This window comes from Vulpes vulpes, chromosome 1, assembly GCF_048418805.1.
Source record: "Vulpes vulpes isolate BD-2025 chromosome 1, VulVul3, whole genome shotgun sequence".
Classification (NCBI taxonomy): Eukaryota; Metazoa; Chordata; class Mammalia; order Carnivora; family Canidae; genus Vulpes; species Vulpes vulpes.
In genome coordinates, this window is record NC_132780.1 from 10,865,624 (window position 1) to 10,889,781 (window position 24,158).

General features: G+C 42.4%; 1 protein-coding gene and 1 long non-coding RNA gene across 2 annotated transcripts in view; one reads left to right on the top strand and one right to left on the bottom strand.

Moving 5' to 3' along the window:
• Positions 1 to 24,158, top strand: part of LOC112931353 (uncharacterized) — a 145,319-nt gene that overhangs the window by 22,143 nt on the left and 99,018 nt on the right. The gene's annotated exons all lie outside the window — the stretch shown is intronic.
• Positions 768 to 15,711, bottom strand: CXCL17 (C-X-C motif chemokine ligand 17). The gene is made up of 4 exons (XM_026014200.2): positions 15,451 to 15,711; positions 5,872 to 5,955; positions 5,110 to 5,211; positions 768 to 1,199 (listed from the first exon to the last, which is right to left on the bottom strand). The coding sequence occupies exons 1-4, from the start codon at positions 15,527 to 15,529 to the stop codon at positions 1,102 to 1,104; spliced, it is 363 nt and encodes a 120-aa protein (XP_025869985.1). The 5' UTR covers positions 15,530 to 15,711; the 3' UTR covers positions 768 to 1,101.

A 24,158-nucleotide genomic window follows, 5' to 3' on the forward strand; every position in this document is an offset into this window, starting at 1 on the left:
CCAGTTTAGTTCTTTGTTTCATTTGGGATGACAGAAGCCAGGTTCTAGATGAGTGTTCCTTTTTTCCCCTCTCCCCTTCTGATGTTTCAAGAAAGGGTCAGAGGGGAGGCAGTCTTTATACTGTTGTAATAATCTTTTCCTCTTTATTCATTCTTTCAAATGGATGCCAGTTTAATTTCCTTAGATTATTGCTTTGATAATTTCATTCCCATGTTAAAAAAGAAATGACATCCTCCATTTTTACAGCTTGAAGCCGTTTGTTTGTTTGTTTGTTTATTTATTTATTTATTTATTTATTTATTTATTTATTGAAGCCGTTTTCAATGGCATTTGAGATCTTCCACACTATCTCCCTAGTCTTGAACTATGGTCGTGGATATATATATTTTCTGTACTAGATTGGAAACTCATGGAGTACAATGACCATTAATGATGATGATGATATGAAGAATCATAAATACTAAAGGCGTTCTGTGTGCTGGGAAACTGTGCCAGGGTTTTTTTTTTTAATTTTTAAAAATTAATCTACATTATCTTTAGTAAGATCATGTCAGGTTCATTGCTATACTTGCTTTCTTTGCCCCAACTAGCTCTTACCTCAAATGAGTTGAATGAGTAAAATATTAAAAAAGTTGAGCAGTGGAGTGGAAGAGTGAGGGTGGTGGTAGGGAGAAGTGTGTAGAATCTGGGTAGAGTTTGCGGTAAACAGGCTAAAATGGGGATTAATGAGTTGCCAGACCCCATTTGAAAGAAATGATTTAGACTTATTACATTTAAAAATATTTATTGACTTCTGTTTGCTACTTGCGTGGTTATATTTAAGGTCATTTGGGACCAGCTAAGAAACCAGGATTTCCAGATTTCTTTTGGGTAATTAAACTTAATCCCTGGGAAAGGATTGATGGGGAGGAGGGCCCCTGGCGCACTTGAAAAGAGAATCCGGCACTAGAGGGAGCAATAATCTTGGGCAAAATGCTTTGTGAGAACAATTGGAGTGGGGACAGGGAGGGGGAGCTGGAAGTGGGAGAAGAGCATCCTCTAGGTGTGCTCACTACGTTCTTGATGAGAATGTTGCATTGAGAGAGCAGGCCCTCAGAGCTCCTATAAAGGCAGAGCAAAGCTCTTTAATTGACATTGCTTGAGAAATTCCTGGCAGGCTCTGGAGTGCTTGTTTGGCTTTCTGTGGTGCCTTTGGTTCCCTAGGGTGACAATAAAGACTAATGTTAAAAACATTTTAAAAATTTAATTTTTATGAATGCTTTCAAAATGATAGAGGAGTGAGACCTGTCCAATGGAAAAACAGTAAAATAAAAAAAAAATAAAATTAAAATCCTTCAATTTTCATTCCTCAGAACTAACTACTGTTAATAGTTTGTAGCCTTCCATATCCTTTTGTATGTAAACATAGTAGTTTACTTGAAGAAACAAAAAATGAGATTATGCCATACATATTGCTTTGCTCTTCACCTTTAACAAATCATTCATTATTGCTAGATACTACATTTACATCAATGGAAGTCTATAAAAACTTGTATGTGCATTTCAATAAATAGTTCTAAAGCAGCTGCATAAAACTACTACCCAGGCCTAAGAAAAAATAGAAAAGGAATATTGCCAGCTACTCCTCTCCTTTTCTGATCTCTATACTTCCCTTCCCCCCTCTCAGAGGTAATCCTGACTTTTATAGTAAACATTGACTTTTTTCTTTATTAGTTTACTACTTAATTATGTATTCCTAAGTAATTTAGTTTAGTTTTGCCTATTTTTGAAATTTATGTATATGAAATCATACTATAGCTATTTCTTTGTATCTTTTAAAAAATTCATTGTTATATTTGTCAGATTCATTTACATTGTTATACATTCATTTTCACTGATACATAATATTTGAAGATACCACCATTTTTTTACTCATTGGTCAATGATCAGCTTGGGGTAGTTATGAGGAATGCTGCTATGAAATTTTTGTATGTGTGTTCTGGTGTATATAGGAATACATTCCTTTTGAGAATATACCAAGGAGTAGAATTTCTTTTCTTTATTTTTTTTTAGGAGTAGAATTTCTTGGTCAAAGAACTTAAACTTTAGTAGATAGCTGCTAAAATCACTTTTCTTTTTTTTTCTTTTTTTTTTTTAATTTTTATTTATTTATGATAGTCATCAGAGAGAGAGAGAGAGGCAGAGACATAGGCAGAGGGAGAAGCAGGCTCCATGCACCGGGAGCCCGACGTGGGATTCAATCCCAGGTCTCCAGGATCGCGCCCCGGGCCAAAGGCAGGCGCCAAACCGCTGCGCCACCCAGGGATCCCCTAAAATCACTTTTCAAAGTGATTTACTAATTAATTACTCCCAGTAGCAGGATATGAGAGTTCCTCTGTCCTACTCTGCCAAAGTTTGTATTGTAAGACTTTAAAACTTTTGCCAATCTAATGATGTATAGGGCTATCTGTTTTGTTTTATTTTATTTATTTTTTATTTATTCATGAGAGAGACAGAGAGAGGCAGAGACATAGGCAGAGGGAGAAGCAGGCCCCATGCAGGGAGCCCGATGTGGGACTCGATACAGGCATTCCAGGATCACATCCTGAGCTGAAGGCAGACACCCAACCGCTGAGCCACCCAGGTATCCCTCCATTTGGTTTTGATTCACATTTTTCCAATTACTAGTAAGTGTGGGTGGCATTTCATATGTTTATTAGCCTTTCAGATTTCGCTATCTCTGAAATGCCAATTCAACTTCTGCCTATTTGTCTGTTGTGTTACCTGACTTCCTCTCATTGGTCTGTCAGAATTCTTTGTATATTGGGAATACTAATCCTTTGTCCGTTTCATATGCTGCAGATATCATCTACTTTTAGATTGTTATTTCATTCTTTTGATGACCAAAATTTCTTAATTTCAGTGAAACCAGATTTATTAGTCTTTTATCTTACGGCTTATCTTTTTTTTTTTTAATAATAAATTTATTTTTTATTGGTGTTCAATTTGCCAACATACAGAATAACACCCAGTGCTCATCCCGTCAAGTGCCCCCCCTTATCTTTTTTTTTAAGATTTAAAAAAATTTTTTCATTTATTCGTGATAGGCAGAGAGAGAGAGGCAGAGACACAGGCAGAGGGAGAAGCAGGCTCCATGCAGGGAGCCCGATGCAGGACTTGATCCCGGGACTCCAGGATCATGCCCTGGGCCAAAGGTAGGCACCAAACTGCTGAGCCACTCAGGGATCCCATGGCTTATCTTTTTTATTATTTTATTATTTATTTATTTATTATTTTTTTAATATATTTTTTAAAATTTTTATGTATTTATGATAGTCACACAGAGAGAAAGAGAGAGAGGCAGAGACACAGGCAGAGGGAGAAGCAGGCTCCATGCACCGGGAGCCCGATGTGGGATTCGATCCCAGGTCTCCAGGATCGCGCCCCGGGCCAAAGGCAGGCGCCAAAGCGCTGTGCTACCCAGGGATCCCTCTTTTTAAAATCTCATTTAAGAAATCCTTTCCTACCTCAGGATCGTGATTATATTCTCTCATGTTCCCTTATAAATTTGTTTCTCAAATTTAGCTCTTCAATGGACTTGAAATTTATTTTTATGAAGAGTGTGAAGTAAGGTCTTGGCATCTCTTTCTTTTTTTCTTTCTGTTTTTTTTTAAGATTTTATTTATTGGAGAGAGAGAGAGAGAGAGAGAGAGAGAGAGAAGCAGACTCCCTGTTGAGCAAGAAGCCCAAAGTGGGGCTTGATCTAGGACCTGGAGATCATGACCTGAGCCGAAAGGCAGATGCTTAACTAACTGAGCCACCCAGGCACCCCTCTCTTTCTTTATAAAATATTTATTTATTTGAGAGAGAGAGAGAGAGAGAGAGAGAGAGCATGAGAAGGAGAGGCAGGAGAGAGAGAGAGAGAGAGAGAGAGAATATCTCAAACAGACTCTGTGCTGAGCATGGAGCCTGATGCAGGACTCCATCTTATCATCCCCAGATCACAACCCTAGCCAAAAGTAAGAGTTGGACGCTTAACTGATTATGCCACCCGGGGGGCCTCTCTTTTTTATTTTATCTATTGTGGATATCTTTCTAATCAACACATAATGATTTACCTCATCATTTTTGAGAACTACAGAATTACCCAATTTGTTTTTGATGCATATTTTCTATTTTAATCTATTTGTCAATACAAATACTGCTATAATATTCTTTTATGTATATCTTTGAGTATCCATGCTAATATCCTATGCTGGAGATTGCTTGAAGTGAGATTACTGGAATAAAAGGTACACACACTTAAATTTTTGATAGGAGGGACTCCTGGCTGGCTCAGTCAGTAGAGCATGCAACTCTTGATCTTGGGATTGTGAGTTTGAGCCCCACATTGGGGGTACAGGTTACTTTAAAAAATAAAATATTTTATTTAAAAAAAGATTTATTTATTTGAGACAGAAGATATAACTCGAGTAGGGAGAAGGGGCAGAGTGGAGAGAGAGAGAGAGAGAGATAATCCTCAAGCAGACCCCTCTGAGCATGGAGCCTGACCTAGGGCTCAATCCTAGGACCTTGAGATCATGACCTGAGGCAAAATCAAGAGCCAGATGCTTAACCAACTGACCCATACAGGAGCCCCCCAAAATAAAATTTTTAAAAATAGATGCATTTTTGATAGGTACTTCCTATTTTACTTCTACTAGCAGTGATGAGGATCCTCATTTATCTCAGTCTTCATAATATCAATCACTTTTAATTTGACAATTTATTTTTTATATGGCATTTAAAAACTGCTGAAGGGAGGAACCAAATTCTATTTGACATTGATACTGGTATCATCTTAAGAGATTAATGACCAGGCCCCCAATAGCTCCATCTCCCTCCACTTTGATAAGCAATGGGCTTCTAAAATCTAAGAATTTGGTTGAACCTTTCTAGTATTAGGAAAATTGTATCCTGTTTTCCTTCCTCTTTCTATTTCTTTAAGTTGACATTGAGTAGAAAGGGCTGAGAGATGGGCTTATCTTGGTCTTCATTTCGTTCTCTTGTCTATTCTCAAACCCTGGTCTATCCCTCACTGATTCCATAGAGTGACTCTGGTTTAAGGAAGGTCATTCTTTTGACACTTACTGGTTTTCTTCACATTGGCCTTGAAATGATCACAGGGACACTGCTTCTTTGGCATCCCAGGCACTGTCATAAGTTTTCTTTTATGAGCTCTCAGGAACCAGTCTGAAATAACAGGGTTGGTACTTAGAGGGGAAGGTTAATAAGAGAGTAGGGAGTAGGGCAGGGCTTTACTTGCCATCCTCCTTGCCTTCCAGTTTTTTTTTTTTTTTTTTTTTTTCAGACTGCCTTGGAAGTTAGGAAAGGAGTCAGCAGAGAACAGAGGGGATACCCAGTTACATGAGCACCAGGATTTCTGAGTTGTTTTGCCTGACCTGTATTGCCAGGAATTTGGTAGCAGGTTTGGAGGGGGCATCAGGATATCATTAAGGAGACCAAAAAATGAAGAAAAGATCTAGGCATCTGCCTTTGGCTGCCTTAACTTAGCCAACCATTTTGCCTCCCAGATTTCAGTCTTATTTATGAGTAAAAGAAGGTCAAAACCAAGATCCAGGAAGTTTTTGGGAGTTAGCCCTGGGTTCTTGGGGAAAAGAGTGAAGGGGAAGGGGCAGCCAGAGATTCAGCCAACTCCCCTTGGACCTGGGAGGGGTCAACTGCGGAGGTTCAGGAAGAAGACGAGCATTGGTACTGTGGGGTGGGCCGGTGGAGAGGGCAGTGGGTGAAGTCAGCTCAGAAAACATCTGAACAGGTCTGTGGGGTGGGAGTGAAGGGAACTCAGGGGTGAGAGCGGGATCCTGACCGTGGAGTGCTATGGTTGATACTGACCTTTGCACTCACATTCTTGGCCACCTTCCTGGAGCCTCCTCCTACTAGGAGCCTGGCGATTATCCCGATGGCCTCTGGCGACCCCTGGTGGAAGGAAACAGGTCATGGCCAGGCACTGGAAAGGGAAGGGGCCAACAGAAATGATCCCCCAGCATTGTGCTACCTACATCAGAGCAATTTTTCCTTCCTTTTTTTATTCAGGGATCTAGGGTACTTCAAGAGAAGAGTATTTTTTAAAAGATTTATTTATTCATGAGAGACACACAAAGAAACGTAAAGACATAGGCAGAGGGGGAAGCAGGCTCCCTGTGGGGAGCCCTGTGCAGAATTCCATCCCAGAACTGTGCCAAAGGCAGATGCTCAACCACTGAGTCACCGAGGTGTCACAGGACTATTTTATTTTATTTATTTATTTTTTATTGGTGTTCAATTTGCCAACATATAGAATAACACCCAGTGCTCATCCCGTGAAGTGCCCACCTCAGTGCCCGTCACCCAGTCACCCCCACCCCCTGCCCACCTCCCCTTCCACCACCCCTAGTTCATTTCCCAGAGTTAGGAGTCTTTCATGTTCTGTCTCCCTTTCTGATTTTCCCACTTATTTTTTCTCCTTTCCCCTTTATTCCCTTTCACTATTTTTTATATTCCTTCCCCAAATGAATGAGACTATATAATGTTTGTCCTTCTCCGATTGACTTATTTCACTCAGCATAATACCCTCCAGTTCCATCCATGTCGAAGCAAATGGTGGGTATTTGTCGTTTCTAATGGCTGAGTAATATTCCATTGTATACATAAACCACATCTTCTTTATCCGTTCATCTTTCGACGGACACCGAGGCTCCTTCCACAGTTTGGCTATTGTGGACATTGCTGCTAGAAACATCGGGGTGCAGTTATCCCGGTGTTTCATTGCATCTGTATCTTTGGGGTAAATGCCCAGCAGTGCAATTGCTGGGTCGTAGGGCAGATCTATTTTTAACTTTTTTTTTAAAATGATTTTATTTATTCATAGAGACACAGAGAGAGAGAGGCAGAGGCACAGGCAGAGGAAGAAGCAGGCTCCATGCAGGGAGCCTGATGTGGGACTCGATTCAGGGTCCCCAGGATCAAACCCCGGGCTGCAGGTGGCACGCTAAACCGCTGGGCCACCGGGGCTGCCCTATTTTTAACTCTTTGAGGAACCTCCACACAGTTTTCCAGAGTGGCTGCACCAGTTCACATTCCCACCAACAGTGCAGGAGGGTTTCCCTTTCTCCACATCCTCTCCAACATTTCACAGGACTATTTTAAATGGATAAGGAATTGAGGTTTAAAATATGGCTTAGAGGGATCCCTGGGTGGCTCAGCAGTTCAGTGCCTGCCTTTGGCCCAGAGCGTGATCCCGGAGTCCCCGGATCGAGTCCCGAGTCAGGGTCCCGGCATGGAGCCTGCTTCTCCCTCTGCCTGTGTCTCTGCCTCTCTCTCTCTCTCTGTCTATCATGAATAAATAAATAAAATCTTAAAAAAAAAATCTGGCTTGGAGAGAAGCTTAGCTGGAGGTAGGTGGAAAAAGAATGACTTCTGGATGGAAGAAGGGACAAGAGGTGGGTGTTAATCAAGACCTGATGGGGCACCTGGATGGCTCAGTTGATTGAGCATCCGACCCTTGGTTCAGGTCAGGTCATGATCTCAGGGTCATGATTTCAGGGTTGTGGGATCAAGCCCTGCATTGAGCTCTGTGTTGGGCTCCATGCTACGCATGGAGTTAGCTTGGTTTTCTCTCTCCCTCTTTCCCTGTGGATGTGTTCTCTCTCTCTCAAGTAAATAAATAAACCTTTAGTGGGGGGAAAAGACACCTGACAATACGCCCTAGCCCCAGCACACATTAAAATTCTCATAACTTAAGAAATGGGAACAAGGAGCAGATTATTCCATACACTAGTCAGGATCTTCACCTGACCTTCAAGTTTCCTGTATTTGAATCCATAATCCCAGTTCAGCTATAAGAGGATGGTCTCTACTTTTTTGGCTTTGGAACAAAGCCAATCTTCTTTTGGCTTCTAGTCAAGTCTGTTTTATCTCTTGGTGCTGTCTTATTCCTGTTTTGTGATCCTAAAATATTTCTATGACAATCAAGAATGATGGTTGTTAGACTTGAGATTCTGGAGCTAAAACTGGGCCTAGATGATGCTTCCTCTGTATTGCAGTTTCTGATAGTTCCCATAAGAATTAATTATGCCTTCACATGGTTCCCCATTGTGTTTGAATGCAGCTCTCAATGCACAGTTATACATATAGTTTGTTGCTTAAAATCTGTTGTGCCCCCCCCCCCAAATTCATGTTGAAGCTCCAACCCCCAGTACTTCAAAATGACTGTATTTGAAGATAGAGTCTTTAAAGAGATGACTGAGTTAAAATGAGGTTATATGGAGGGTTCAAATTCAGTCCAACTGGAGTCCTTCTAAAAAGAAGAGATTTGGGCAAAGAGATACCAGAGATATGAGAAAATAAATTTTTGTTGTTTAAGTCCCTCATTCTGTGCTATTTTGTTGGGACTGTCCTAGGAAACTAAAAATCTTTCTCCCATTGATGGCTCAGTAGTCATTCAGTTGCATACAGCTGACACATGGTAGACACTTTGTAAATGTTTGTTCAATAAGCAAATGAACAACTTGTCTAGAAAGGGCCCTTAGAGGTCCTCTGGTTCAATCCAAGGGCTCTTTCCCAGACTTGTGCCCTTTCTGCCACATAGATGGAAGGTGTTGCATCATTTCCCCAAGTTCTAGTTTCCAAATTGTTCTCATGTGCTGTTTTGAGTACTATTAAAATAATTTAAACGGGCACACATAGCTCCTGCCATCTAAACTTTTCTAATATTTTACTCTCACCTGACCTCTGCTTGTAGTTCCAGAGGAAAGCCACAGAATGTTAGAGCCAGAAGGACTCTTGGAGGTTACTTAGTTGAATCTCTTTATTGAGAAGTTTTTAAATTCTAAATGTAATATAGCTATATTAGAGAAAATTTGGAAAGTACAGAGAAAGAAATATTTGCTCTTACCATCTGGTGGTATTTTGGGTGTGTTTCTTGCGTATGATTTTCTTTATACATTGATAACCATACTATGTGAATAAGTTTCTTTTTGTTCACTTTATAAGCATGTTGCTATGTCATCTTCATAATGGACATTTCTATTAACTTTTCTTTCTTTTTTGAGAAAGAGAGAGCGCATATGGGGAGGGGTAGAGGGAGAGAGAGAATCTCAAGCAGACTCCACACCCAGGCAGAGCTAGATCTCATGACCCTGAGATCATGACCTGAACCAAAATCAAGAGTTGGACACTCAGTTGGACACATGACTGAGCCACCTGGTGCCCCCTCCTTTTGTAAAAAAAAAAAAAAGTTTATTTATTTGAGAGAGAGAGAGAGCATGAGAAGCGGAGGGGGGCAGAGGGAGAAAGAGAAGCAGATTCCCTTCTGAGTAGGGAACCCACACAGAGCTCTATCCCAGGACCCTGAGATCATGGCCTGAACTGAAAGCAGATATTTAACCGACCGAACCACCCAGGTACCCCCATAAGAGACATTTTTAAAGATTTCATAATATTCCCAACAAGTATATGTGCTCCAGATTATTTTATTATTTATTTTTAAAATTTATTTATTTATTTATTTATTTATTTATTTATTTATTTATTATGAGAGACACAGACAGAGAGAGGCAGAGACACAGGCAGAGAGAGAAGCAGGCTCCATGCAGGGAGCCTGAGGTGGGACTCGATCCCAGACTCCAGGATCACGCCCTGGGCCGAAGGCAGGTGCTAAACCGCTGAGCCACCCAGGGATCTCGAGTGCTCCAGATAATTCAACTATTCACCCATGCTGAATTTTTAGATTGTTTTATTTTTGGATATTGATACATTTCTTTAAGTTTGTAACTGTTTTCCAAATGTTAAATTATTGGGCAAGATTTCTTCCCAAAGTGGAATTACTGGGTCAAAAGTTAAGAACAGGGGATCCCTGGGTGGCTCAGTGGTTTAGCGCCTGCCTTTGGTCCAGGGTGCGATCCTGGAGTCCCGGGATCGAGTCTCACGTTGGGCTCCCAGCATGGAGCCTGCTTCTCCCTCCTCCTGTCTCTGCCTCTCTCTCTCTATGTCTATCATAAATAAATAAATCTTAAAAAAAAAACAAAAGTTAAGAACAGTTTTATATTTCTTGATATAACTAAATTGCTTTTAAAAGGGTTGTACTAATTAACTAAATCACTACCCCCCCTTTTTTTCAGATGAGGAAACTGTGAGATTAGGGGTTTGGTACATCTTAGATTTTTTTCTAACATGCATTAACATAAACATATAATTTATAAAACAAAAGTTCAGGATACCTGGATAGCTCAGTGGCTGAGCATCTATCTTCAGCTTAGTGTGTGATCCTGGGGTCCCAGGATTGAGTCCCACATCGGGCTCCCTGCAGGGAGTCTGCTTCTCCTTCTGCCTATGTCTCTGCTTCTTTCTCTGTGTCTCTCATGAATAAATACGTTAAAAAAATAAAGTAAAAGCTCATTTATGTCCTACTGAAAATCAATTTTGGAAAATATTGATATAGTGGGATAAGCATGAATTTTACATCCAGGCAGACCTGGATCAACTACTTGCTCAACTACTTGCTCAACTACTTGCTCTGTCACTTAACGATGTAGTCTTGGCTTTGATCTTTGATTCTCTGGTTTATAAAACGAATATCCACATTGCAGAATTAGGAATAGATGAGCTACTGGGGATGCCCAATAGCCAGTGTCCAAGTAGGTGTTCAGTTACCTGATGGTTATTACTGAGGTTATTAAGTTAGACTTCTGTTACTTGGTCCCAAAGAGGGCATCTGGAGTGTTAGGTTTGTTGCTTTCTGCTGACCTGTATGTGTAAAGAAGTTACTCCCTCTTGTTAGGACTTGTGGTAGATCTGTCATTATTTTCACTTCCCTGTTCCATTACATATTAACTTTATGATTTTGGGCAAGTTGCTAACCTCTGCATCTCGTTTACCTAATTTGTAAAATGAGCCTAATGAGTCCACTAATGTGTGTGCATGTGTCTATTTCCTAGCTTTGTCCACTAGAGGGCCTAGAAGCACTAGCCACTGGTAGCTATGGGCAATACCTTACTGCCCAGGGTTTGTGAATACCATTCTCCAGGGAAAGGAACCAGAGCTCCTTGGAGAAATGGCTGATTCCAGGGCAAGCCAGGGAAGTACAGATGAGCCTGGAGCATCTTGTGGTATCAGAAAGTCTGGAATTGCTAAAGAATGATATGTCAAAAAGACATAAAAGTCTACTTGCAGGAGCTCTCAATGTTCCATTTTGAGACAATATGAACAACATAGTAATGATAGTGATGGATTATAATCCATAAATGTCCATGAGTCTTTATGCGTATAAATAAATAAGTCAATAAATAAATGGGAGAGAAGGAGAAGCTTTTTCTTTTTCTTTTCTTTTTTTTAAAGATTTATTTATTTATGATAGACATAGAGAGAGAGAGAGAGAGAGAGAGAGGCAGAGACACCGCCGAGCCACCCAGGGATCCCCCGAAGCTTTTTCTTATAGTAGAATCCCAATTAATAAATGTAGAAGGAGGGACTCCTGGGTGGCTCAGTGGTTGAGTGCTTGCCTTCAGCCCAGGATATGATCCTGGAGTCCGGGATTGAGTCCCACATCAGGCTCCCTGCATGGAGCCTGCTTCTCTCTCTGCCTGTGTCTCTGCCTCTCTGTCTGTGTCTCTCATGAATAAATAAATCTTAAAAAAAATAAATGTAGAAGGAATGATGGAAATAGAAAATTACCATTTGGCTAATACCACAGTAACACTTGTTGAAGATGGGAATCGTCAATGGATTTAAAAAATTAGTTGGCATAAGTATGAAGAGAAGAAACAGGCTGTTTGCATAGCCTTAAAGTATCTCTCCACAAGATACTTATTTATTACAATGGGAAAAAGAGTAACTTTACAGTAGAGAAACCTGGCAGACACCACCTTAACCAAGTGTTCAAAATTAACATCCTCAGTAGTTGGGAATGATCAGTATCATGGGCTGTCTGATGTGATGCATGGAGTAGGCACACATTACTTCTGTGCTATTCTTGCCCAAAATGCATAATCAGAATTTAATCATGAAGAAACAGCAGACAAACCCACACTGAGGCGCTTTCCACAAAATAACTGACCAGTACTCTTCAAAACTGTCAAAATTGGGGCACCTGCGTGGCTCAGTGGTTTAGTGTCTGCCTTTGGCTCAGTTCATGATCCCGGGGTCCTGGGATCAAATCCTGAATCAGGCTCCCCACAGGGAGCCTGCTTCTCCCTCTGCCTGTCTCTGCTTTTCTGTGTCTCTCATGAATTAAAAAAACCCAAAAACCTGTCAAAATCATGAAAGACAAAGAAGACTGAGAAACTACTCTAGCTTCGGGCAAACCAGGGAGATATGACAACTTTATTCAGTTTAGCGTACTGGATTAGATGCTAGACCAGAAAAGGGACATTATTAGGGTGATCAGCAAAACCGTGAATATTAGTACATTCATCATTAACATTATGTCAATGCTAATTTCCTGGTTTTGATAATCATAGTTATGTAAGATGTTATTTGAAAAAAACTGGATGAAAGATATATTGGAACTATGATTATTTTTACAGCATTTTTTAAGTCTGAAAAATAAAAAGTGAATTAAAAAATATATTTCTGGGAGGACACAATGAGGTAATGTTTGAAGTGCTTAGAACATTGCCTGCCACATAGGATTGCTTAACACATTTCAGCTATTATTGTAGATAATTTTGTAGTTAATAATGATATTATAAGTAATTAATCTATTATTATAAGTAATTTGTTTCCTGGCATTCTCATACATTCTTATCTATTCTCCTCCCTCTGTGTGAAAAACACACAGTGCATGTATGTTGTTATTCTAAGAGATAAAGTAAGATCAGATTTTATTTTGAGAATTTGGGGGATGGGAAAGTGAGGGGAATTGTTCCTCCAGTCAGACCTGGGCACTCCAAAACTGTGCTTGGCTGGGTGACCTGGATTGAGCTGGATATGGCTGTAATAGCGCCAACTGGCAGCACAGTGAGCCTTCCCTAATTCATTGGCATTGTGCTTGAGAAGCTACTTGAGAAATTTTACTCAGTCCATTTATTGAACCCTTGTTATGTACACATTATAGGTCATTTAACATTCACAACAATTATATGTTCTAAGTGGTATTTTACTCATTTTAAGATGATAAAACGGGCTCCAAAAAGTGAAGCAGTTTTTTCAAAGATGCAGAGTAAGTGGTGTAGTGAGGATTTGGATCTAGGTTCCCTGGACTTCAAGGCTGAGTCTACAGGTCTAAGTAAGTCTAAACCTATAGCCAGGTGTGAGAACTATTAATATACAGCAGGGGTTCTCAGCTGGGGAGTGGTTTCCTCCTCCAGGGGACATTTGGCAACGTCTGGAGTTAACTTTTGTCTATCTTAACTGGGGGAAGAAGCGGAGAGCCTTCTATTGGCATCTAGTTGGTACTGGCCACACGGATGCTGCTGAATATCTTACAATGCACAGAATAGCACCCTACAGCAAAGAATTGCCCTGACCCAAATTTCAATAGAACTGCTATCAAACCAAGGTGTAGAGTCTTTCAAGGGCAACATTTTGAACTTAGAAACCTGAGCATTTATTCTTCACTTATCAAATATTTACTGAATACTATGCTCGATAGTGTGAGAGATATGGAAACAATATAGCAGATTGTGCCACCAAGGAGGTTATAGTCTAGAAGGGTAGGGGATAGAGATAGGAAAGGCACACCAATCCCTTCAATATAAGATAGAAAATGACAAGTGCAAAGAGAGAGTCAAGTTAGGGCTAAGTATGTTCACAGGACAGAGGCCTCATACCTGGTAGTGAGAAGAATCACGGAGGCTCTGAGGAGGAGGTGGTTTCTGAGCTGAGTGTATGAGTGAGGTTAACCTAGTGCGGAAGCATGAGACCCATTCAGGGAACAGCCAACAATCTAATTTAGGGGGAGCATAGAGCATTTGTTAGTGAGTGGAGGGGTGGATTGGAAAGGCAGGTTGTGGTTAGAGGTTTGAATCCAGGCTAAGGACTCTGGCCTTGGTGTCTGTCATAATGATGGAAAAGCCTTCCCCTCAAGACTGGCAGCCTAAGCCCTAGTGCTATGAGGCCCAGCACCTTCCAGAGATCTCTCTCCAAGGGAAGGGAAGTTCGAATTTGGGGTAAAGTGAACTTCCGATTTTAAGGATCAAATTGATTTTAAATATGTAACAAAGTTATTTTACTTCAAAGTAACCCTTGGGGGCGGCCCCGATGGCTTAGCGGTTTAGCGCTGCCTTCAGCCCAGGGTGTGATCCTGGAGGCCCAGGATTGAGTCCCATGTCAGGCTCCCTGCATGGAGTTTGCTTCTCCCTCTGCCTGTGTCTCTGCCTCTCTCTCTTTCTCTTTCTCTCTGTTTCTAATAAATAAATAAAATAAACAAACAAAAACAAAACAAAACAACAACAAAAAACAAAGTAACCCTTGGGGAGTTGGTTCTCTCAAGCAGAAACATGTATGGATGAGCTCTCTTCTGTGTGGTTGTTCTGCTAATGGTGAGGCCACCTGAGATGTAGTGAGAGCTGGAGCTGATTTGGAGTCTCTAACCTAAGGCCTGCTTCCCAGAAGGTCAGCTGAGTATGGCTAAAGCTTCCAACATGGATACTATCTGGTGATATGATTTTTCTAGTTTATTACTTTACCATTAAAAATTATTGGTGTCGGGATGCCAGGGTGGCTCAGTGGTTGAGCGTCTTTGTTTTGCTCAGGGTGTGATCCCGGAGTCCCGGGATTGAGTCCTACATCAGGCTCCCTGCATGGAGCCTGCTTCTCCCTCTGCCTGTGTCTCTGCCTCTTTCTCTGTGTGTCTCTCATGAATAAATAAACAAAATCTTTAAAAAAATTATTGGTGGCATTCTGGTACACTATAAAGAAAATATAAGCAAGGAGTTCTCGTCCTCCATGAATATATACGTACAGTTTAAAAAAATCTATTTATATATTCATGAGAGACACACACACACAGAGATAGAGACACAGGCAGAGGGAGAAGCAGGCTCCATGCAGGGAGCCCAACACAAAAAAGAGCACAACACTCTTTTTTAAAAAAATCTATTTATATATTCATGAGAGACACACACACAGAGAGATAGAGACACAGGCAGAGGGAGAAGCAGGCTCCATGCAGGGAGCCCGATGTGGGACTCAATCCCAGGTCTCCAGGATCACACCCTGGGCCGAAGGCAGCGCCAAACCGCTGAGCCACCTGGGCTGCCCTCACAACACTCTTTGGATATAAGTATAATCTTTTCCTTTTTGTGGGTGAGGAAGCGGGCATTGACAGAAGCTAACTTGCCCCAAATCCCTGTAGCTGGAAGGGGCTATATTTCAATGCATGATTTTTTTGTTTTGTTTTGTTTTGGGTTTTTTTTTTTTTTGCCACTTTTTCTTTTCTGTTTTTTCCACTTTTTCTCCCCCCTGTTTCCCTTTATAGAAAATTAATCTCATTACCTGGATTTGGGCTGCTAGAGACCACAGGCATCAGCATTAGTGGCAGCAACAGAAGGAGAGAAGAGATTAGAATTTTCATTGCGACTGTTGGTGCTGCTGTGAGTTGCTTGAAGAGAGTGCAGAAGGTTCCTAGTTGGAGGCTCTGGATGTCTTCCTGTCTTCCTTGGGATGGTGGTCTGGGCTTTAATCCCTGGCCAGTGTTCCCATTAGAGGGTGAGAACAGCTAAGTGATGCTGACCTTGTTAGGTAACAGGTTTACAGGAATCTAGGAGGAAAAACTGGCCAAACAAAAGAAGTGAAGCATTCTTAAGAACACAGGAAGGTGACTGACAACTTGGCAGCAGTACTGGTTCCCTCCTTCCCTCCCAGGGTGCTATGATTTCTTTCCCAAATCATTTTACTCTTTGAATTTCCTTATACCTTTGGTGATACTTTCTAGCTTAATATCGGGCAGGAAAGGGAGTACTAAGGGTCCGCTTCCCCTCTGTCCTCTGGGCCTATGGCCTTGGCACAATATTTGCAACCAGAGTGTTGCTTGTGAAGTTGCCCTGTCCTCACTCCATTTACAATTTCCTCCCGGTTCTATGGCCACATGGGTAAGGTGGGAAGCAGAGAGTCCTGAAGAGGAGAGGCTATTTCTCTCTTGCTCAGAACATTGGCTCTGAAACTGGGACCCCTTGTTTGTCAGGAAGGTGGCTGGAGCTTAGTTGCTCCAGCCGAAAGGAGCGGGAACTGGGCTGGTGCAAGACCCTAGGGCTTCAGGTCCAAGAGGGTTTGAGAAACAGGAACCACAGGAGGGCAGGAGCCCTTAAAGGGTGTTTGTTGGCTCCAGACCTTGTTTGGAAACAGCCCAAGGCAAAGGAAGAAGGTAATACTATTTAGAGTAACCATGAAGGGTTACAGAACATTAGTACTTACTAAACTTGACTCATTTCAGAGACTTTGGGAAATGTGCTCAAAGGAAGAGGAGATACTGGGCTTGAATGCTGAGTGATATTTGGGGGGAGGGGGAGGGTGGTGGTGCTGAAGGGAAGGTTAACAAGGAAGTCCTCCCAGGTAGTCTCCAGACAGGAGTGAGAACAGTGGCTTGGTTAGTTTAAGAGGAGGGAAGAGGCAAGTCATGAGTCAAACCCTATTTGATTTATGTATGATCATTCTTACCCTGTCAATTTTCAAATTATTGCTGCTTATGGACATGTTGGAGAGTTGATTATAGATTTTGCTACTACAGAATTTATAAAGCACCTGCATGGGGCAGGTACAATGGGGATTGTCCTCCAGTTGAAAGCTTGGGTTTGGTCTGATATAAACCACTGATGTGGTTTCTCTGGAAAATTCTAACAATGTCTCTGTTCTCTGGAGGCTCAAATCTAAAGCGAGATGACATATATTCATAAAACCTAGAAATGGAAGTGGAACCAAATACCAAAAGTGGCAGGAGTGCATGGTAGGCTCAGAGTCACTCAGGGAACTCTGGGTTAGGTGGAGCTTGGGTGGGGTCTTGCTGGTAGAGTAGGATTTGTGTTGGTAGAGGGTGGAAAGGAGGGAAGCACAGAGAAGGAGCATGGAGCTAACTGACTGGGGATCTTTGAGGGCAAGGGCGGGGTGTTACTGTTCATTTTTGTGTTCTTGAACTTATGCAGGGCCTGGCACTTTGGGAGTACTCTATCAATATTTGTTGAATTAAGTGATATTCTTGTAACACTTTAACTAGGCCTGGTATGTTAGGAAGCATGTGAAAAGTGCAGTCCATTATCAGAAAGAAAATTTCACTGATGAATGGTCACCCACCACAGGGAACCTGGGGGGAGTGCTTTCCTTTCCCCATTGAATTGTCAGCCAGCCCACTCCCAGGCTGCTGTAGGGTCAGTGAGTTCCTCCTAGCCCTTTCTCCGGGTCCCCTAAGTGCTGGCTCCCAGTCAGTTCCCTCTGTCTGGTTTTCCCCTCCAAGGACTTGAGGTGGGGTGTTGGGTCCTGGGTACCACAGGAGGGGGCTTTGTGTCCCTTTGGATCCATTGATCTAAAACACCCCCAGGACAGACTTTTTTCTTGTTAATATTGACAACTACTTAGAGCCCATCTGGAGAACATTATTTGTTTCAACACAGTCTCTCTGCTTTACAAAGCTCCCCTTCAGGAAGGAGGTAAGGGGAAAGTGGGGAGAAAATACCATTCTGCCCCTATTTGGTTTCCTCACTCCACAGAATACTTAGTAGACATTCAGAAACATTTGTTGACTGATTCCATGATTCATGCTGCCCTAATAATTTATTCATATACATATTCAGTAGACATTTGAGCACCGAATGTGTGCCCAGGGTTTGCTAGGTAGTGGCTACCGAGAAGAAGAAGGTGTGAAATTGTCTTTGAGGGACTCTCACTAGACATGGAGACCGCCTGAGGGCTGCCCCAACTGCTCCGTTTCACAGAGCGGAAATTAAAACACAGGGAAGTTATATGATTTGTGCAACAGCGTACAGTTCTGTTAGCCACAAAGCCACAGGACTAACATTCAAGTTTCCTGACCTGCTAGAATTTCTGTGGTGTGCAGCTGCCCATTGTCACACCTGTAGGTGTGGTGAGCTCTTGTAGGAGAGAGTGGACATTCAGAATGAGCCCACAAATGCCTTGGATTAACCAGAAGGACATGTCTGACCCAACCATGACCATCTGGGACATTTGCATTATTACTATTTTATTTTTTTTCACGTTGAACTTGAAATGAGGAAAACTGAGCCCAGAAAACAAGAGTGGAAGATTTTCACAGGGGATTGCTGAGATGGCCCTTAAAAATCTGTGTCTACCTCTATTGAGGTATTTCCCACTGTACTGTGATGTTCTGACTTTGAACTGGGTTCTCTGCATAGCCCAGAGCTCAGTGAAGGCAGAGACCATCTGGTTCATCTTTGTGTCTCTGGCACATAGTACATAGCAGGCTCTAATAAATATTTCTTAAAAATAAAACTGAATATGGGGGGCCTGGGTGGCTCAGTTGGTTGAGCATCCAACTCGATTTTGACTCAGGTTCTGATCTCAGGGTCTTGAGATCTAGCCCTGCGTCAGGCTCTATGCTCAGTAGGGAGTCTACTTGAGATTTTCTCCCTCTGCCCCTACCCCCACTCTCTCTCTTTCTCTCAAAATAAATCTTTTTTGGGGGTGGGGGTTGGGGACAGCAAAGCAAGGTTTATTGAGCGATAGCAAAGTGATAGTACAAAGCTCCCAAAGAGGAAGGGGACCGGAAAGAGTTGTCATGGGAGTTTCTAAGTCTAGGGGTTTTTATGGGCTTGTTGACAGGCTGTTTTAATCTAATTAACCCTCCCTGCGTCTGTCATCCAATCAGGTTTTTGTCATCTACCTATCATATGGGGAAGGGTGGAGGTCTTCCTCCAGGGTGGTATAAAATTCTTTTAAGGGTGGTTTCCTCTTAGGGCAAGGACCCCTTGTCCCTGCCTGCCTTTCTAGCTGTTCATCATTCTCCACTCTGAAGAGGTAACCCTAACTGCTGTTAGGGAAAAAAGGCAATGACCGGTCTTAGCTACTTCCTGTTGGTCAGGGGCATTGGATGGGGCAGCAGTCATAGTTCCTCTCATTCTGATCTATCAACGGGTCCCCTGTAGACATCTGGTTTGACTTCCATATGAAGCTCCATATGAATCACCATTTGGAGTTTGATGACCTTTATTCTGGAAGATATAAAGCAAGTTGGGGGCATGTAGGAGGCAAAGCCCAAAGCACCAATGCAAGACTGAGTACAGCCAAGGGTCCCGTGAGAGATGGAGGATGTTTTACTGTACTCCACTGTATGTACTGTGAGGGTGAAAGGAATGCAATAAGGAATATGATTTTGATGGGATATAGGAAGAGTAACATTATCTGTGCCTTGTCACTTCAAGACTAGTTTGAGGTCCTCTCTGGGTTCACAGAGGGGTTTTGGTTCCTTGTTGTTAGGCCCCATTGGGGAGCAGGGTTTGACTCTGGAATGGTGGATCCAGGCTTCAAATTCAGGCACTTTGACTGCTATTGAAGTAGGTAAAACATTGTATGCAGGCCTTCCCTGACTGCAGGCTTCTGGTCTCCAGGGTAAAATGGGACAGGTTGGTTATTTTGGGGCTGGGAGTTGGGAAGCTCCTTGCAAGAGGGATGAAATGATTTATCAAATCAAAGACTCTTGTCTATCAGCAGGTCATTTACAAGGAAGAATCTCCCATATAAGATCTCGAAGGGGCTCAACTCCTTTTTCATGGGGGTGTTCCTAATTCGGAGTAAGGCAACAGGGAGTAGAGACATCCAATTTTGACTTGTTTCTCGTGCTACTTCATTTTTCCAAGGATTGAAGTCTTCAGGCACAGTGTAAGTAATAGATAATGCCCCAAACCTTAGATACTCCTTCTGTTATCACTCTGAAGGGGGTGGGGAGTCCAAACTGAAGGATTTACTAGTGCATTTATCATTTCTGAGGCTTTTTAGGTTATACAGGGGAAGGCCTCAACCCAGTATATGAAGGTATCTGCCCAAACCAGAAGGTACCTGTACCTATGCATTTTAGGCATGTGTGAAGTCCATTTGCCAGTCTCTCCCAGGGTAACTTCCTACTCGCTGTATACCTCTGGGGATTTGCAGATGGGAGAATGGGTTATTATTCGTGTTTTTCTTGTCCTAGAGTTAGTTTTCATAGCTTTGGAAATCAAGAGAGCAGGAATGCCACCGCTGCCCCTAAAGTATATTGGTCAGCCACAAGCCACCAGATCTAGCTCTTTGCTTAAATATTCCATTGGCTGTTAAGCTGACCTTGAGCCTGTGTTAGAACACCCAGGGCCATTCCTTTTCTGTCACATACAAGTTGTAAGCCCTCCTGGTAGGAAGACTTAAAGCTGGGGCACTGAGTCAGGCCCTCTTGAGATTTTTTAAAAAGATTTTTCTGACTCTGGATCTCACATTAATAGGTGGGTACTGGCTGTCTGGATGTCTTTCATCAACCTGTAGAGGGGGCATGCTATTCTCTATATCCTGGTATTTATGAGCAACAGTATCCTGTTATGCCCAAAAAACCTTTCCAACAAGGGAAAGTTCTGGGTTCCTTAAGGTGTATGGGAACAAGCACTGCTGTTAAGGCCTGATGCACTTTAGCCCAAGTGGCCCAGACCTGATTAATATCAGCCTCCACAAAGGGGAGGCAACTGCTAGTCTACCCAGGGGCTATCAATATTAGAGTTAATATCTCTACCTGAGAGAGGTATGGGGTTCTCAGGCATTAAGAAAGAGTGAGAGAAAATTAGATCTTCCCAGTTGTATCCCAGAAGGTGAGAAAAAAAATATGACCATGGGTAGCCCAGTGATGCCCTTAACAACAACACTGCAGTTGGACAGTTGGCCTGGGGTGGAGAGTAGAACAGAAAATGTGGCTCCAGTATCAAGAAGGAAATCGACTGGCTTTCCTTCTATTTCCAGAATTACTGGAGGCTCTGGGTTCCTTGAGTGAGCTGTTTCAGAGGAACCACCACATAGCCAGGCACTATCAGTCCTGATCAGGGGCACTGGCCACTTGAGCCCTTGCAGACTGAGGTCCCCAAGGACATTTGAATTTCCAGTGTCCCTCTCCACAAGTGGGACAAGGGTTATAGGGCCTTGATTTTTGCCTTTGAAGGCATTCTCACTTCCAGTGTCCTGGGAAGCTACAGGGATGGCATTTGGTGCCAGAACCTTGGGAGGCCAAGTTGGCAATGTCATGCAAGGTCACAACCAAAGCCTCAGAATGCATCTTCAGCTTCTGTTCCTTACTCTCCTCTTGGTCCCGATTGTAAAAGACCTGCTGGCAGTTTGTAAGAGGGTCCCTTTGAGGCCAATAGCCAACTTTTGCAATTTTTTCCCAAATATCTGGGGCTAATTGGGTCTTTCAGAATGATATCAGCCTCAGGAGAACCAAGTATTCAATGAGAGCCTCTCTCAATCTAAGAAAACTGTTGTGTTTTCTTATTTATTTATTTATATATTTTATTTTTTTATTTTTTACTTTTGCTCTTGGGTTTTTCTCCTGAGTTTGGGTTACCAATAGACCCAGATATCCTTTACCAGAGACTTTGAAAGCTCTCCTAACAATTACCCATGAAAACTTTGAGACAGATGTAACTGACATTTTAATGTGAGCTTATTTGACCTCCAGCCAACTTAGATAGAATAAGTTTCATTCCCGGTTCTAAACCATATCAGCTGGACAGATGAGCAGATGCTATTTTTTTTTTTTCCCTACTGAAGTGGGAACATGTTGGGCTGGAGAAGGCAGGGAAATTTCCCTGAAACAAAAGGAGTTTTGGCAGCTGCTTTGGAATATTCTTTAAAGTCTCTGTCCCAAGGTAGACTAACAACAGTTGGCTCCAATTATAGCCATTAACCCAGGAAATGAATGAGGGGGAAGCTCCCATGTACTGCTCAATTCCTCTATTATGCAGGCTTGGAAGTGATGGCAATACCAGTTTCCAAGGGGACTGTTAGAATCCCAGCTGAGATCTTGAGAGGATCCCAAATGGGGTCTTGAGGAGGTAGAGCCTGGGCTCCAGTTGGAAACTAGAGCTACCCTTGGGCTCACTCATCCCTTGATCTCCATATCTTTCAGCAGTGACCAGAACCCCATGCATTTTTGCCTCGGAGGGGGTCTGTTTTAACAGAAGCATTACATCTTTCCAGGTTTGGAAAATTTTCTGAGGTTCCCCCTTTGTCTCAGGTCTTGTAGCAGCATTTCCCCTTGGTCCCCTCTCCAAGCATTACCTGTAAAGCCCTCAAGTGCAGGCAGGTAAGGGTTAGGGTGGACAGGTAAGAGGACCTGATCTTTTTTTTTTTTTTTTTTTTTTTTTTAGCTTTCTTTAAGATTTTTATTTTATTGGGACGCCTGGGTGGCTCAGCAGTTGGGCGTCTGCCTTCGGTTCAGAACGTGATCCTGGAGTCCTGGGATCGAGTTCCATGTCAGGCTTCCTGCATGGAGCCTGCTTCCTTCTCTGCCTGTGTCTCTGCCTCTCTCTCTCTCTCTCTCTCTCTCTCTGTTCTCTCATGAATAAATCAATAAAATCTTTAAAAAAAGATTTTAATTTTTAATTATTTTTAAAATTCTATTTTATTTAAATTCAGTTTGCCAACATATAACACCCAGTGCTCATCTCATCACATGTCCTCCTTAATGCTTGTCACTCAGTTACCCCATCCCCCCACCACCTCCCCTTCTGTAACCCTTTGTTCACTTCTCAGAGGTAGGAGTCTCTCATGGTTTGTCTTCCTCTCTAATTTTACCTCATTCAGTTACCCCCCTTCCCTTATGGTCCTTTTCATGATTTATTATATTCCACACATGAGTGAAATCATATGATAATTGTCTTTCTCTGATTGACTTATTTCACTCAACATAATATCCTCCAGTTCCATCCATGTTGATGTAAATGGTAGGTATTTGTCCTTTCTGGTGGCTGAGTAATATTCCATTGTGTATATACACCACATCTTCTTTATCCATTCATCTGTCGAAGGACATTGTGGCTCCTTCCACAGTTTGGCTATTGTGGGCTTTGCTGCTATGAACATTGGGGTGCAAGTGTCCCTTTGTTTCAATACATCTGTATCTTTGGGGGTAAATACCCAGTAGTGCAATTTCTGGGTCATAGGGTAGCTCTATTTTTAGCTTCTTGAGGAACGTCCACATTGTTTTCCAGAGTAGCTGCACCAGCTTGCATTCCCACCAGCAGTGTGAGAGGGTTCCCCTTTCTCTCCATATCCTCGCCAACATTTGTTGTTTCCTGTCTTAATTTTAGCCATTCTCAGGTGTAAAGTGGCATCTCATTGTGGTTTTGATTTGTATTTCCCTGATGACAAATGATATGGAGAAGGGGACCTGATCTTAAATCTGGATAAATTAATCTGGATCTACTTTTGATGTGAGTGTGGTGTTCCTTTGTTCCTCCCCATCCCCCACCACACTGCCACCCCAGGGTTGGGGGGCGGTGGCCAGAATAGAGTAGCCAGGAGCCTGGGATCAATCCTACATTGCTGATATCAGAACAAAAGAAAATGAGTCACCTTTTTCCCAGTTAAAACTAGGAAGGCAAAGTCCCTCAGGTGGCCATGTCTCATTCTCCAACTTATATTGTGATCATGCCCCAGAACAAAAGAAAATGAGTTGCAGCTTTGCCCAGTTAAAACCAAGAAGACTGGGCAGCCCGGGTGGCTCAGCGGTTTAGCACTGCCTTCAGCCCAGGGTGTGATCCTGGAGTCCCACATCCCTGCATGGAGCCTGCTTCTCCTGCCTGTGTCTCTGCCTCTCTCTCTCTCTGTGTTTCTCATGAATAAATAATAAAATCTTGAAACAAACAAACAAAAAAACCCCAGAAAGCATCCAAGTAAACAATATTGAGCTATTTATAGGTCTGATACTCCTCTGATAGCCTATAATGCCAGGAAGGGACTCTAAAGGAGTAAGGGTCTTGGTCAGGGAATTACCCATCTGCAAGAAGAGAGATAAAGGTATTCCTTACCTCAATTTCTTATAGTTGATCAGGGAGATGTGGGGGGAGAGGCAAAGGCATCCCTCATCTCAGTTCCTCCTCATCTTGTCCTGATAATCTGGCTCTAACTTCTCACGAGACTGACAGCCAGAGCCCCTGCCCTTTCTGTGAGGTGCTAGAAGTAGTCGTGCTTACAGGCTTGGCTCTGCCTCCAGAGAGCAACTC

What these genes read in the sequence shown, in the direction of transcription:
- CXCL17 (XM_026014200.2), bottom strand. Translation starts at nt 15,529, where the DNA reads ATGAAAATTCTAATCTCTTCTCTCCTTCTGTTGCTGCCACTAATGCTG. An exon ending in CTCTAGCAGCCCAAATCCAG is followed by an intron (nt 5,956 to 15,450) that starts GTAATGAGATTA and finishes TCCTTCCACCAG; the next exon opens with GGGTCGCCAGAGGCCATCGG. An exon ending in GGCCAATGTGAAGAAAACCA is followed by an intron (nt 1,200 to 5,109) that starts GTAAGTGTCAAA and finishes TTGTCACCCTAG; the next exon opens with GGAACCAAAGGCACCACAGA.